General features: G+C 39.8%; 1 protein-coding gene across 1 annotated transcript; it reads right to left on the bottom strand.

The window, feature by feature from the left end:
• Window positions 1-11,636: 11,636 nt before the first annotated feature.
• LOC133779205 (uncharacterized) lies at window positions 11,637-12,592 on the bottom strand. The gene is made up of 3 exons (XM_062219193.1): window positions 12,488-12,592; window positions 12,248-12,355; window positions 11,637-12,161 (listed from the first exon to the last, which is right to left on the bottom strand). The coding sequence occupies exons 1-3, from the start codon at window positions 12,590-12,592 to the stop codon at window positions 11,637-11,639; spliced, it is 738 nt and encodes a 245-aa protein (XP_062075177.1).
• Between the last annotated feature and the right edge of the window lie 3,629 nt (window positions 12,593-16,221).

Below are 16,221 nucleotides of genomic sequence, written 5' to 3'. Positions count from 1 at the left end.
GGATACCTCAATTGGCCCCGATTAACCTCTTGCTTACATAGTAAACTGCCTTTTGTACGTCTTCTTCTTCTCGTACTAGTATCGCACTAGCAGCAAATTCAGTGACCGCCAGGTAAATAAACAAAGTTTCTCCATCTATAGGTTTTGATAAAACAGGAGGCTGTGCCATGTGGGTTTTTAAGGCTTGGAAAGCCTGTTCGCAGTCTCCGGTCCATTCGAACTTCTTGTTGCCTCTAAGTAGATTAAAGAAAGGGACGCATTTATCCGTCAACTTGGAAATGCATCTACTTAGTGCGACAATCCTTCCAGTTAAACTTTGCACATCCTTGATTTTCACTGGCAATTTCATGTCGATCAGGGCTTTGATCTTTTCGAGGTTGGCCTCGATTCCTCTTGAATTAACAATGAACCCCAAAAATTTCCCTGATCCTACTCCGAAGGAACATTTGAGAGGATTTAACTTCATCTGATATTTGTTCAGAACATTGAAACACTCTTGTAAATCCTTTACATGTCCTTCTGCCTTTTTTGATTTTACCAGCATGTCGTCCACGTACACCTCCATGTTTACTCCGATCAACTGCTTAAACATGTGGTTAACTAATCGCTGATAAGTCGCACCAGCGTTTTTTAGTTCGAAGGACATTACTTTATAACAGTATAACCCTGTATCGGTCCGACAGCTAGTGTGATCCTCGTCAGGGGGATGCATACTGATCTGATTGTATCCTGAGTATGCATCCATGAAAGAGAGGATCTCATGTCCTGCAGTTGCATCAACCAGCTGGTCGATCCTTGGGAGTGGGAATTAATCTTTTGGACAGGCTTTATTAAGGTCTGTGAAATCCACACAGGTTCTCCATTTGCCGTTAGGCTTGGGAACCAGTACTGGATTAGAGACCCACGATGGATAAAAAGCCACCCTGATGAACCCATTCTCCTTCAGTATTTCAACTTCCTCTTTTAAGGCTTTCGATCTATCCTTATCGAGCAGCCTTCTTTTCTATTGCACGGGTGACATGGCTGAAAACTGTAGGATCTATCCCAGCCATGTCTTTGTGTGACCATGCAAAAACTTCCTGGTTCTTTCTCAAAAATTCCACCAGTGCATGCTTCGTTGTTGCTTCTAAATTTTTCCCGACCTTTACAACTCTGGTCGGGTCTTTTTCATCAAGTTGGACCTCTTCAAGGTCCTCGAAGGGTCCAACATCTTCCTCAAAATCCCCAAAGCGAGGATCTAAATCTCTATCCTCACTTTGGGCAACACCCTATTTGGTGACTCCATCACCGGATTGGGCTTGTGTATCCATGGCCATCTGCAATCTCTCTGGGGGAGTGCTCTTCATCGTTCCCTTCTTTGCCTTCATGATTGAGGCATTGTAGCACTCCCTTGCTTCTCTCTGATTCCCCAACACGCATCCTACCCCTGTGTCTGTTGGGAATTTCATGGCCAGGTGCCATACTGAGGTGACGGTTCGGAGGTCAACCAGTATGGGCCTTCTGATTATAGCATTGTACGTCGAAGGACAATCGACTACTATGAAAGTAGCGAGTAATGTCCTGGTAGCAGGCGATGTACCTGCTGTTACCGGAAGTCTGATTGACCCCGTTGGGGCGAGTCCCTCACCAGAGAAGCCGTAAATCGTTTGGTTGCAGGGCTCCAAGTCCTTGACGAACAACTTCATGCGTTCCAGCGAAGACTTGTACAAGATGTTTACCGAAATCCCTGTATCAACTAGTACTCTCTTCACCATCATGTTGGCGATTTGAACGTCCACGACCAACGGATCGGAATGTGGGAACCGGACATGCTGGGCGTCGCTATCAGAGAAGGTTATTTCACCATCCTCCGATCGAGCCTTCTTTGATGCCCTGTCCTCCACAGACATCATCTCGATGTCCTGGTCGTGACGTAGGGTCTGAGCATATCATTCCCTCGCCTTTCCACTGCTTCCCGCAAGGTGCGGGCCTCCACAGATGGTGAGTAAAGTGCCAGCTACGAGGTCAAGCTGCAAAGGTGGCGAGCGTTGGCGTGCGGGCGCCTGCTCATTGCCACCTTGAGCCTCTCGTTGGGAATTTCCCGAGGCCCGTACGTATCTTCTCAAGTGTCCTTGTCTGATAAGGAACTCAATTTCATCCTTCAGTTGGTTGCATTCATTTGTATCATGTCCGTAATCGTTATGATAACGACAGAACTTGGTAGTATCTCTCTTCGAAATATCTTTTCGAATGGGAGCGGGTTTTTTATAAGGTACACTAGAACTCGTGGCCTGATACACCTCTCCCCGAGACTCAATAAGGGCAGTGTAGTTAGTAAACCGCGGTTCATAACAATTGCCCTTAGCACGTTTATTCTCAGAGGTGGAAAGCTCATTATGCGGCCGTTTTCCCCCATTCTTGCCATTTCCATTGCCGTTCCCATTGCCTTTGCCGTTGCCGTGGGTTTTGACCCATTGGCGGCTTTGGTGGGATCGGCAGTCCCCTTATCCTTGCCTGGGGGTTTTCCTTCACTGGCGATGGCATCTTCGAGCTTGATGTACCGATCAACTCTATCCAAAAATTCTTGAGTAGTTTTAACTCCATGCTTTCTGAGGCTACTCCACAAAGGCGTGCGGTGCCTAACTCCCGCAGTTAGGGCCATCATCTTGCCCTCATCACCCACTGTTTTGGCTCCAGCCGCTGCTCGCATGAAGCGTTGGACGTAATCCTTCAGTGGCTCTCCTTCTTGTTGGCGTATCTCCACTAGCTGATTCGCCTCAGTTGGGTGCACACGACCCGCATAGAATTTCCCGTAAAATTCTTTTACGAACATCTCCCAAGAAACAATACTTGCAGGAGGGAATTTGAAAAACCACTCCTATGCAGCATCAGAAAGTGTTGCAGGAAAGATCCTGCACCGAGCATCTTCAGACACTTTCTAAATGTCTGTATCTCAAACTTGTTGACGTGAGATACCGGGTCACCATACCCGTCAAAGTTCGGAAGCATGGGCATCTTAAAATTGCTGGGAGTTTCTACCACAGCTATCCTCTAAACGAAAGGAGTGCCCCTTCTCCTGTCGTACTCGATATGAGATGTTCTTCCCTCGACCAGCTGTTGTACTGCCTGGTTCAGGGCATCTATTTGGGCTTGCACGGCGTCGGGAATCGCCGGGGCCTCTGGTGCTAAGGGAACGTACTCGTCATGCCGTTCCTGGCGATCGTTGAGTACATCTCTTAAATCCTCGTCTCTTCGCCTCTGCTCACTTTCTCCGAGCCGGTTAAAGACGTTATTTTGCCTGGGTTGCCCCCCAGCGTCACGTCTCTCGGGTTGGTCTTCCCTAGGTGGTGGGCTTCTGCCCCCACATCTCTCTCCATTTCTCCGATCGACATTTCCTCTGCCTGAGTCGGCCTCATTGTAGCCATGCCCATCTCTGAACCTCGACTAGCTATGGTGGGATCGATTGTCCCCTCGGTTGCCTCCTCGGGCTGGAACTTCCCGAGCGTTAGAGGGTGGCCTGCGTTGGTCGGTAGGTCCCCGTGCATTATCATGCCGTGGGGGGCCCCGGACCGCAGAGCTTATCTCTGAGTTCCTTCTGTTGCCAGAAGGACGCTGCCCTCTGCTCGGGGGGTTTGGCTCTTCGCCCCTATGGCGTCTAGGACTGCAGGGCTGCTGCCCGGCCCTATTCTGTCTTGGCTACGGGGGAATGTCTCGACCAGCCTGGGATGGAGGCTGCGCTTCAGGAACCCTTGGTGGGATATCCTCCTAAGGCATTGGTGGCTGCTCGAGCCTCTGGGGGCTCGAGGGCTGGATCGGCGGGCTAGGTTTGGGACCCCTTTGGAGTGGCCCATTTGAAGGTTGATCAGGCTGTGAGGCAGGTGCAGCCTGATTCCTAGCCAACTGTAGGGCTGCTTCGAGGGCTGTCATGGCTTCCCTCTGACGACGGTCCATCTCTGCCTGTCTTTCACTTAATTCCTGGCGCTATCGCTCAATCTCTTGTTGCTGCCGCGCCATAATCTCAGCAACACTTTCTTGGCTGGCCCTCAGATTGGCCAGTTCATCCTGCAATACCCCCAGGGTATTCCTCAGCGTCTCGGAATCCAGCTCTTCCTCATCAAATTCCAAATGTGGCTCATCTTTGGTCACGTTTGGAGGAGGAGGTGGTTGAGATGGTGCAGCGCCAATCGCCTGCCCAGTCTTCTTTGTTGTTTTTACCATTTATGCTTCAACAATATCGTATCAAGCTCTCAATGAAAGCACCAGAATGTTGACCCTTGTTTTGGTCAACTGACACGGAGTCAAAATGCTTGATGTGGATAGATATGTTGGAATGAATATAATGACAAAAACAGTAAAGCACACAAGAATTTATAGTGGTTCGGCCCCAGAAACTGGTAATAACCTACGTCCACTTGAGCTTTTATTGATATGAGATCTCAAAGGAGTGATCAAAGAACTACGGTTCTCTGAGTTTCACAGACCTGAGAGAGATAAACAGTACAATCCTTACTCTAATAGCCCAAAAGTCCCTTCCTTGAGCTATCTTTTTCTATTTATAGGCTCAAGGAGAATTACATGAATTTGTTACAGGTATTCTCTCCTAATTAATCGGATAATCAGGAATCATAGGAGATAATCTCAGGATTGACTTTGATTCAACCAAGATCATTTTGAAATATGCGGAGTGTACGACCATGCTGGTCGTAAGAAAAACTCAGCTGCTGCGCCTGTAATGTCTTACTGGTCAATACTCTAACAGAACTCTGCCAGGTGTCAGCCACGTGTTCAGAAATCGCTTGCCACGTCATCCGTACCTGTTTTTTGGATAACAATATTAAACAAATAATCATGAAAATAAAACATGTGAGCAAAGTGATTGACCAAGTCAAAAAATTATTTATATTCTTTTATTGATAATAAATGAGATTACAAAGAAATTGAGTTTTAATTAGGACATAAAACCCTAACAATCCCTTCTCTAAGCATTGAGATTGTCTTGGAGATCTGACAGGCCTCTAGCAGCAGGCTCACGTACTTCGACCTTATTACACCTTCGAGCATTGAGGTTGTCTCGTAGGTCCGCTTATCCTCGGAACGCACTGTTATCTTCTGGGCGGGCCACCTCAGTTTCTCCATCAGACTCGTTTTTGTTTACCGAGATGATGATGCCCTGTTTCCGATTATGTGGGGCATTCCTCGGGCGATTATTCCTGTGGGACTGGTTAGGTCCCAAAGGGATACCAGCTCCAGGCCTCGCACGGTCTATATGGGCGCGTCGGGGCAGAGGGCCCCAAGCTCCACGGGCGTTGTCTGCCTGGCGATGTCCTCGGGCCCTTGCTTCATTACCCTTACCAGTTAGTTGCGGAGCCGGGTGGCCCTTGGGCTCTTGATGAGCTGTAACGCCCTACTTCCTTAGAGCCGTTACTAAGTGAGTTTTAAGACAAAACAGTGTGCAATGAACTCGCTAACCGAGGTTTTTAAACAAAAGTGTGACTAATTAAAAGTTAAGGCTGTAATCTTAGAAAAATGCGTCGTTTCAATAAAACTTCTAGTATTAAACATTTGGGATCCCAAAATAAAGTTTGAAAACTATTTACATCTCAAAATAAGTTTACAATTGATCAGTTATAAAAATCATAGATTATTACAGCCATTTTCGAATAAACCCCCAACCAAAGCAGTCGGGCAGGCCAAACATGTACGCGTCGCTTCACGCTCTCCGTACTCATGGTTGGTTGACTCAGTCATTGCCCTTACCTGCAACACAGAGCACCCGTGAGCCGAAGCCCAGCAAGAAAACCCAAATAATACATAGCATATGCAATTCATAAAGCTGGCATAATTCACTGATAAATAGGAAAACCATCATAATAAACAAGCACGGCCATGCCGCCCCAGAGGCCTTACCAAAGCCTGGGGTTTCGGTTCTCACCACGAGGATAACTCATGTATCCCTTGGGTCCCACCCTGAATATAAGCATCCCATGTGCTGAGTGTTACTTTCGGCCCCGCTGCCGCAGCCGGCCTACGCCGCTCTCGGCCCTTGCCGTTCATTTCAGTATAATCACACATATAGTACATTTGAAATAATCATTCACACACATCATGATTCATTTAAGGTTAAACATTTGCACATAATACAATCTGGGGCCATGCCCTGCAATCACACAGTGGGGCCATGCCCTATTCTCGGGTGTTACGGTTTTCTTACCTGTATTCCGAGCCTCCTGATGCACTCAAGCCGCGAGCACGGTCCTCTAGCACGAGCCTCTCCAATAGCCTAGTCACAACACACATAAAACATCCTTTAATACTAATCAATTCATAACCACTTCCCGGGACCAATCCCACACTCTCGGGACTCCCAAATTCCTAAAACAATCCATAGGAAACATCCCCCGAGCCCCTGGAACAAATGCCCAAAAATGCAAAATTTCCCATCTTGAAAAAGGCGTAGCGCCGCGGCGCCCAGCGAAGTCAGAAAGTTCCCCTGACTGAAAACAGCCTCGCGCCGCGGCGCCCAAGAACAGGGCCGCGGCGCTCCTTCATGAATCCAGAAAAACTGGGTTTTTCCTCTGCATTTCATCATCCAAAACACTCCCAAAACATCCCCAACTCATACCTAAGCCTCAAAACCAATTTCAAACTTCAAATAGACCATACATCAACCCATAAACATCATAATCCAACTCAATAACACAATCACTCTCAAAGTCCACCCCTTAGATTCATAAATTCAGCAACTCATACAAAACCTAGAAACTCAACTCAAGCTTTAGATTTCTCAAATCAAAACAGAAACAAGCCCTAAATTTGCATAAAACTTCTTACCTCAAGTGGAGAATTCACTCTTTGCTTCCTAGATCCATCTCCAAGTCTCCAAATTTCAGCTCCTTCTCCTCTTCTTCTTCTTCTTCTTCTTCTTCTTCTAGCTTTTCTTTTCTTCTCTTCTAATTTTATCAAAACCCAACATATATGCCAAGCCCAAACCGTGTACCCCTATAACACAGCTCAAATTTGTCTAAACCCCTTGCCAAATGACCATTTTACCCCTTCATCAAAACCCTTTGCTAACTAAACCTCAAGGGCACTTAAGTCCTTTTACCTCTATTTCATTTCTACCATTTTCTACCTAGAACTTGTTACTCTCAGCAGTAACTAATGGTTACCCAGGTTACTAAATCTCCAATAACCATTACCCGCTAAATCTCAACTTAACCATAAAATTCCCAAGGTACCCCTAGGCTCCTCCCGAGCCGGGTATAGAAATCCCGTTGTGATTTTTAAGTTAATTTGCTCTCTAGGACCGTCTCGGCACGTGCATCACAATAAAAACACCACACTCACGTGGTACAATACACAGGATACAATTATCACATATATGCCCTCAGCGGGCTAAAATTACCAATTTACCCCTATCATGCAAACGGGGTCCACATGCATATTTATTTCACCTAACATGCATACTAACCACGTAGTCATGCATCTCGAATGTTCAATTAGTCATATAGCATGCTTTAAATCATAACCATGCATTTAACTCATAAAATCACACATAAATCCCAACATGCCCTCCTGGCACAACTATCCCCTCCTCATAAAAATTTCGTCCTCGAAATTTATCCAAACACATCAGTCAGTAAACCCGCAACTCTGACCATAATTTCCAAGGCCCACCGCCTTTACTTTACTTTTCAACAACACTCTCACAAGAGTAACAATCTTGCCCCTCAAGATTTCGTCTAATAGCCATACTCTCGATAGCTTCTTGTTTACACCGCAGGTGGGCACCGCAGCTGGCAGATTCCGTGCCTCAGAAGCCGGGTGTTCAGGAGGCACATCAGCTGTGTTGACAGGTGGCACTCCAACAGGGTGCACAGGTGGCACACCTGTTGGGTGCCCAGTTGCCATGTTGCCGTTGGGGTCCACTCACAACCCTTGGGCTGCAAGAGTGGTCTTCATGGCAAGCACCATCTCCTGAAGGGCAGCGATGTTACCTTATTGAGCTTGTTGCTGGGTAGCCACATGCTTGTGGAGAACCACGACCTCCGGCGTATCTTCCGCCTCCATGGGCTGAGGATATTCATCCTCATAATACCCTTGGCTGACATTATTATCCTCGCCGTCATACTCAGCATACTCATCGTAGTCCTCCATCTTCTCAGGTACGTCTTGAGGTGTTTGCCTACTGGGTTCCCCTCCTTTAACTCCGGTAGGAGGGGGCACTTCATCTGCGACATTTCTTTGTGTAGTCACCTTGATCGTGAATGTCAAATGCTTTCTTCAAGCTCTCAATGAAAGCACCAAAATATTGACTACCTTTTTCGCTGTCAACTTTTATAAGAGAGGTTAAAGAAATAACTGTAAGAACACAAAGATTTTTACGTGGTTCAGGTTGTAAAAGAAACCCTAGTCCATGAGTCTCTAGTATTAGGGAGATTGCAAGCTTGTGATTACAAGCTTTTATAGTGTCTTCTCAGGCATCCTTTAGATTGCTGAGTACAAGTAGTTTTCTCTAAAAAATTGAATCTCTTACAATGAGGTTCCCAACCCTATTTATAGAGGCTGGAAGGCTGGGGTCATTAATGTTAGTCATAAGTAATTAATACACATCCTTCCCCTAAATGAGGGATTAATACACTTCAATGCATTGGGTTGCATTAAATAGAGACCACAGCCTAAACAAGATTTGCGGGGCCCATTGCAGAAAGGTAACCACTTTATGGGGAACATGCCCATGGGACTGTCAGGGCATGTTGTACGTATTTTCGTGTCAGGCGGCATAGTGAGAGTGCGAGTTGTCGAGTCGTACCATCGGTAACACTGCAGACAGATCGCCCAAAAAGGTTGTCAGGTCTTCCTCTGAGGCAGCTAATCCGCATTGGCTGACACCTGGCCTATCCCTAAGATTCCGAGGACTAGGTCCTTGGCTTGGAATATAGCTAGGGGCAAGGAAAAGACATGGAATACCAAGCATCCCTGGGAGGTAACCTTATGAAGACATTCATAACTCTCGGGACATGGCTCAGGAAAGATGTCGACGCCTTCTCATTATCTGAGGAGGTCGACCTCCAACTGTTGGACTGATCCCCCAAGGACATATCTTTTGGGCGTTGCCTCATGAAAAAGAGGCACATGTCATTGGGTGAAAACACAGACAACATATAAATATATAGATTATTTATTTATTTAAAATTTATATGACAATAAAAAAATTAATAAAAATAACTAATAAATTTTCTAAATAAAACTAAACAAACATCCTATTATTTGCATCTAGTATATATAAACGATTGAATTGACAAAAGAAAAAAGTTGCTTCAAAGTTACACATCTAATATATAAGAGGTTATGAGATAAGGAAAACAAAATCATCCTTATACTGATGGAAGCACCATAATTTTATAATTAATTTAATTTATCGAATAAAATGATATTTTTCTAAATTACCATGAAAAATATAAGTTGTGTTTGGTAAAATTTTTAAACTCAAAAATAAAAATATATTTTTGTTTTATGTTTTTTTATTTTAATAAAATAAAAATGCATTTGTAACCATTTTTGTTTTCTGTTTTTTTAAAATAAAAATAAAAATATGTTTGGTAACTTTTTTTTTATTTTTTGTTTAAAAAATAAAAAATAAAAAACATGTTTGGTAAACATTTTTTTTGAAATTTTATTTTTTATTTTCATTTTCTAAACTAAAAAATAAAAATATTTTTTATGACCACTATATATTATTTTAAAATAAAAAATAAGAAAAATTATAGAAAAAAAAAGATCAAATTAATAATATCCAAGTAATCTCAAATTTCAAAACTTAATATCTATCCATGAGATAATACAAAATTAATAAAGTCTACGTAGTAAAATAAAAACGTATGAACTGATAATTGTCCAAACTTAAAGTAAAGTATTAAACAAGTCATAACAATCAACTAATGTATTTACTCAATCTCACTATCGTCGACTAGATCTCCATATATGGTCAACAATTTCATCACGAACATGAGCCATTTCACGTATATGGGTTCTAGAAATACTGAACTCTACACTATCAGTCAAAGTTCCATCCGTGCTTTGTAAAGTAGTGACCTGTACTTCAGAATTTCCTTCACCTCCATCAAAATACACATCTGCTTCTGCATTTGTCCTTATAAAATTGTGAATCTCATAGCAAGCAATGACAATGTACTTTTGTATTATTAGATCATATGAAGGCATTTGCTTTAGGATTGGAAAATGGGCCTTCAACACGCTGAAACACCGCTCAATGACATTTCTCAAGGAAGAGTGTCGATAATTGAAAAGCTCTTTTTTTCCTATGGGATTAAAATCTGTGTACTGGCCCAAATGATACCTTTCCCCTCGGTATGGCGAAAGAAAACCAGACATGTTTGTATAGCCAGAATTAACAAGATAATATTTTCTTGATCTAACGATAATTCATGTTAGTTTTTACTTATAGATATTTAATATAAAATAATATCAATCAACATAATAAGTCTGATAAATACTTACCTTGGGGCGGCATTGGAAATCCATAATCTGGGTTTGTGGCACATTCTAGAAGAATCCGTGCATCATTAGCTGATCCTTCCCATCCAGGGACAACGTATGTGAACTTCATGTCAAATGAACATACACACATAACGTTCTGAGTTGTATCCACTTTTCGACCTCGATATGGTATTTGTTCATCAATTGGAACATGCGCAGAAATATGAGTCCCATCTATAGCTCCAACACAATTCTAAAATACAAAATAAATTATTAGATTTTTTTTATTGAATATTGAAATAAAGGGAAAAAAAATAATTCAAAATTTTGTACCTTAAAAAATGGATAGTATCTTGGATCGAATCGAATTTGTGGAGGAGTTACATCAAATGAAGGTGGAGTAATTAGTTCTTTGGATAGACGACATATTGCCTTCAAAACCTTCCTAAAATAATGAGATGTGGTTGAGAGGAAGTGCTGAAATCGTTCAGCAACCACACGATGTCGTTCATTATGGCCAATCACAATTAAGAACATAGCCACTTGTTCTTCAACAGACAGATATCGTGAGTTCTTCAATAATTTTTTTTCTTTTAGAACACCACAAAATAGTTTGAAGACATCTTTGTTCATTCTGAACAATTCGTAACACCTACTCCAATGGCCGTGCAATACTTCCATAACGTATTCATGGCCTTAAAGAGCTGAATTTCTACAAGGTTGCTTAGATAGATATAATTGATTATATTCCTCGCAAGCAAAATATAGCAAAATCTCTCCAGACTCATCATTTGAATCGTCCAGTAAATTATCCTTGTTGAAACGAGCAATGTTTAAAGACATTTTATCCTGATAGTAGAAAAAACTTTTATATTTTACATTCAATATATAAAAATATATAAACACTAAAAGTCAAAGTCAAACCATAAAAACCAAATAAGCAAAACAAGTCATCTAGTCAATAGCTAAACAAAGTCATACAGTCAATAGATAAACAAAGTCATACAATCAATAGCTAAACAAAGTCATATAGTCAATAGCTAACAAGGTCATCCAGTCAATAGCTTAACAAACTCATTCAGTCAATAGCTAAACAAAATTAAAGTTAATAGCTAAACAAAGTCATCTTGTTTATAGCTAAACAAAGTCTAAACTTTTCACTTCAAATTCAGTAACCAATCTATTCTTCTATGCTCTGGCATCTTTAGAAACAATGCTCTGGACACCTCGTTCTCAAACTTCTCAATAGCTTTTGCGTATACTTCTCCACTAATTCCATCAATTTGATTAAGAGCTTCAACACTCTCATCCAATAAGTAATGTGATGCAGATGTTGCCATTGATCTCTCTATCAATTCTGTCTTTCGCTTTGCAGTTTCATTATATGTTGCCAGTGCATCCGCCAAAGCTGATGAGAACTTTGCTCTTTTTACTGATCGAGAGTTCGAAGTGGCTGTTGATTTACCTCTTTTTTTGCTACCATCCTCATCAAAACCACTTTCTTCATTCCTAGTAGAAGGACTTATTGACGTTGCATCATCATAATTAGTATCTCCATCATTAGGACTTCGAGTTGAAGGATGAGCATTGGAACCAGTTGCAGTAGTATCACCAAAGATAGTGCATAATTTCTCATAAAGCTTACAACCTTTCTTTCTAATTCTTTTAGCATACTTGTTAACCTGCATGAAATGAAATTATATTGATAAAATATACCAATACCTATTACAATAAAACAAGCATAAAATCCATTTTAAATATTTTTTACCCGAATAAGTTTATCCCAAACTTCATCAATCGCACTAACTTCTCTAGTCACTGTATTATATCCTATACCAGTCTCTTTCAGTAAAGACTTAAAATCCTTATGCTTTTGCTTTAATTAATTGTATTTGTTCATTAGTTGCATATCACTATAATTTCTTCTTGCTCGTGCACAAATCTCTTCCTTTATATATTTCAATGATTGCTTTGTAAATGTTGTGGTATTCTTATTTCCCTTTAAAACTTCTTCTTTCATAAGTTCGATGAAAATTTCTTCATGCCTTTGAGTCCAAATAGAAGCCTCATCATTGTTCTCAATAATAAGAACTTCATTATCAATACCTGCCATCTAGGTAAGACCTAAGGATTCAATAAGAATTCTAAATGAAAATACAAGACTATTCCTAAAGAAACAACCATTTCAAAAACAACAATAAGAATTGAAAAAATGATTTAGTTATAATTACCAAGTATGTAATTCCAATAATAGCAATGAAGAGTATCCATATATTCATCAAATTAACAAAACAATGCAATGTCATATGAAATAAAAACACACACCAAAAAATATAAAAGGCAGATATTCAACACAACAAAATATTACTAAAGCAAAGCAAACAAAAATCTCAGTTATAGATAAGCCTAAAATTCACTACATTTTTTCTAATTTTACAATAGGATGGGCCATTCATTGACCACTGGTTTCCCAAGGAAATCAAAGTAACAAAAAGATCTTAGTCTCATAATTAATAGCATCTAGCTCAACTGCAACACTCCAAGTATACAAGGAAAGCAGCTACAGACCCATCCCAAGAATTAATAAACATGTCATTAATGTAGCTCTTGAAGGCACCAACAGTTAAACCATCTAAAAAAAAGTTATAGCCCAAATGACTGACAAAAGCTTTCAAAGTGCTGCAATTCATACATGCCCGTGACATAGACTGAGAAATATTTTGAAGTTGGATTAGTAATATTTTGAAGCTCGTAACTATGGCAGTGGAACCAACCAAAAGCTTAACAGAACTATCTAACTCTCATAAAATAAAAGCCTGCATCAATGATAAGATATTGAATTTTGCATACAACCATTATTGAAAAATACAAAAGTAGCTACATAACATACTGTATAACATATAAAACCATAGTAAACTAAATTATCTACAAAATCAAATTCAATAATAAATAAAATTTATCTTGTATGCATCCACCAAAAGATAAAGTGCATGCAGCAAAAGTTTTAGAACAACTCCACATTCATAAATCCAGATCAGAAATTCCAAACTTATTCTAATTAATTCCAAAATTACCGTGTCGAAATTCCAACAGCACAGTATCTTTCATTTTTGGCTAAAGACATGATATCTTTCTTTAGTTATTAAAGGTTCAGATTTGATCTTCCCTTGTCTAAATATAATACAAAATTTCAAGGAACTCATGCTGTCAATCAAAGTAAAGAAAAATATAAGAACACACATCACCTATCACTCAATAATTTGGCTCTTGTTCTTCTAACTTTTCTCACAGAAAATAAATTATTACAGTAATATAAAAAATTGATTACATGTCTCTAACTTCTCTTCGTGTCAAAGTTAGATCTCATTTCAGTAGTAAGAACAGAGCAATTTTTATAGTATGAATATTACATTGGACTGAAAAGAGAAGAGACTTTACACTAAAACTAGAATGAAAGTTGAACTAAAAGATCAAGCTGGCTAAGTAGAACAATAATTGTTTTGAAAGTCAAATTAATCATATTTAAAAGACAAACTTGCTTATACAATCATGGTCTTAGACTCTCAAAAAAGAAAATGCAGAATAACCAACCATTTACAAAACCAAATTCATCTCAAACGTTTATCTCTTAAACTTGAGATGCAAAGGACTTGGGAGATAATGGGAAGCAGAGAAAACACCAAGAAAGACAAATACGGCTCCTAAAGATCATCGCTTTCCTTTTTTCCTATCTTTAAAACCCAAAAATGCATAAAGTTCAAAACCCAATTCACAAATGAATTACAATTTGAAAAAGAAAGTCCCAAAAAGGAAAAGAAAGCATGATTCAATAATTCAAAAGAAGACGAAAATGTACCAAGCTGAAAACCCAGTTCACAAAATGCCACACAATATTAAAAAAAAACATAAATCAAGAATCCAAAAGAGGTTCAATCCAGAAAGAAAGAAGAAATATGTACCTGTGAATAAAGAATACACTGAGCTTAGCTAAACTGGGTAAAAGCCTAAGCCTAATCTTTGTTCATCACCTTTCCTAATTTGGGTTTTGATTATAATGAGAAATCAAATTACCACTTTACCCTAGGGGTGAGCATCTAAACCGGCAAACCGTGGCGACCGACCGCACCGCACCACACTACACTGCAAACCACGGTGTCAAAAGATGAATGGTTCGGTATGGTTTGTATTTTAGCTAAACCGCGCGGTGCGGTGCGCGGTTTGACAGTGTGAAATTTTGGTTTGCACCATACCGCACCGTATACTTGCTAATATGTTAAAAAAAAATTAAACTTTACATATATACTATTTTTTAGTAACCCAATCTAAAACTAGGAGCCCACTTAAATTAGGAGTCCACTTAAATTAGGGTATAACCTTATTCTCTAACACATCATACACGATAACAACTCATTCCTCTCTCATCTCATTTGCGCCTCCTCCTTATCACCTCTCTATCTCACACATATTTTTTAACACACTTACACCGTGGAAATCCACCCAAACCACACTACAAAAAATGGTTTGGTTTGGTCGGTTTGGTGCAACGAAATCACACCGCACAGTGTGTTCTAGCTACTACACCACACTTGTGGCGTGGTGTATTAAAAAATATTCAAACCGCCCAAACCACACCGTGCACACCCCTACTTTACGCGATACTAGTACTATCATTCCATAGACTAAACGAGTGATTATGATGTAATTAAGTTAAGGCATGAAGTGGGGTAAGGATCAATTCTTGAAGACTTAAGCCTACTCAAAAAGCTAAGGATCAATGAAATAGTACCTCGGATCGGAGTTCCTTGACGACAACAGCCAAAACCTCAGAGTTGAGACCCAAATCATAGAGAGAAATGAGCAAAGAGAAGGTATGACGATCAAGCCCTGTGTCAAGTATATTGGACAAGAGAGAAAATGGAGGAAAATCACAAACCCTAATCCTAAACAAAATTAGAAAAAGAGATTGAGAAGAAGAAGAAGAAGAAGAAGAAATCATATGAGGGAGAGACATGAAAGAGATGATGTACCTGAAGAAAATTTGGAGAGACCTATGAGAAGCCAATGAGGCTTGAGAAAGCTCACTGTGCACGAGCTTGAGAGGGCAAAAAAAAAAAATTGGTTTAAAAAAAGGGTAGGTAACCATTTGGTACCCTGTGTTTTTGTAAAGTATCATTTTGATACCATGCGTTTATAATAATGTTCATTTGGTATCCAATATTTTGAAATCGTACATATTTGGTACCTTGTATTTTAAAATCGTACATATTTGGTACCCTAAACTCAAATTTAATTAATAAAATTTTACAAATTTAATCAAACTGCTGTCAGTTATATAAGTTCCAAATTTAAATTTAATTACTTAATTACATATAACTGATGACAGTTTGATCATATTGACAAAATTTTATTTATCAAATCTGAGTCTAGGGTATCAAATATGTATAATTTTAAAATACAGGGTACCATATGAGCATTATTGAAAATAGAGGGTACTAAAATGATACTTTGCAAAAATATATGATACTAAATGAGTAAATTCCCTTAACTTTTTTTTAAAAGTATACAAATGGTATTTTCAAAATTTGGTAAATTTTAATTAAAATTAAAAATAAGTTTAAAAAAGTTTTAACTCACCGAACATGTTTTTTTGTGTTGTTATTAAATTTTTTATTATTTAATAAGAAAACTATTTAAATTTTTTTTACCAAGAGGGCCATAATCTTCTCTATTTTTAATGAATTA

Source organism: Humulus lupulus, chromosome 5, assembly GCF_963169125.1.
Source record: "Humulus lupulus chromosome 5, drHumLupu1.1, whole genome shotgun sequence".
Classification (NCBI taxonomy): Eukaryota; Viridiplantae; Streptophyta; class Magnoliopsida; order Rosales; family Cannabaceae; genus Humulus; species Humulus lupulus.
This window is presented reverse-complemented; position numbering and strand designations above follow the sequence as displayed.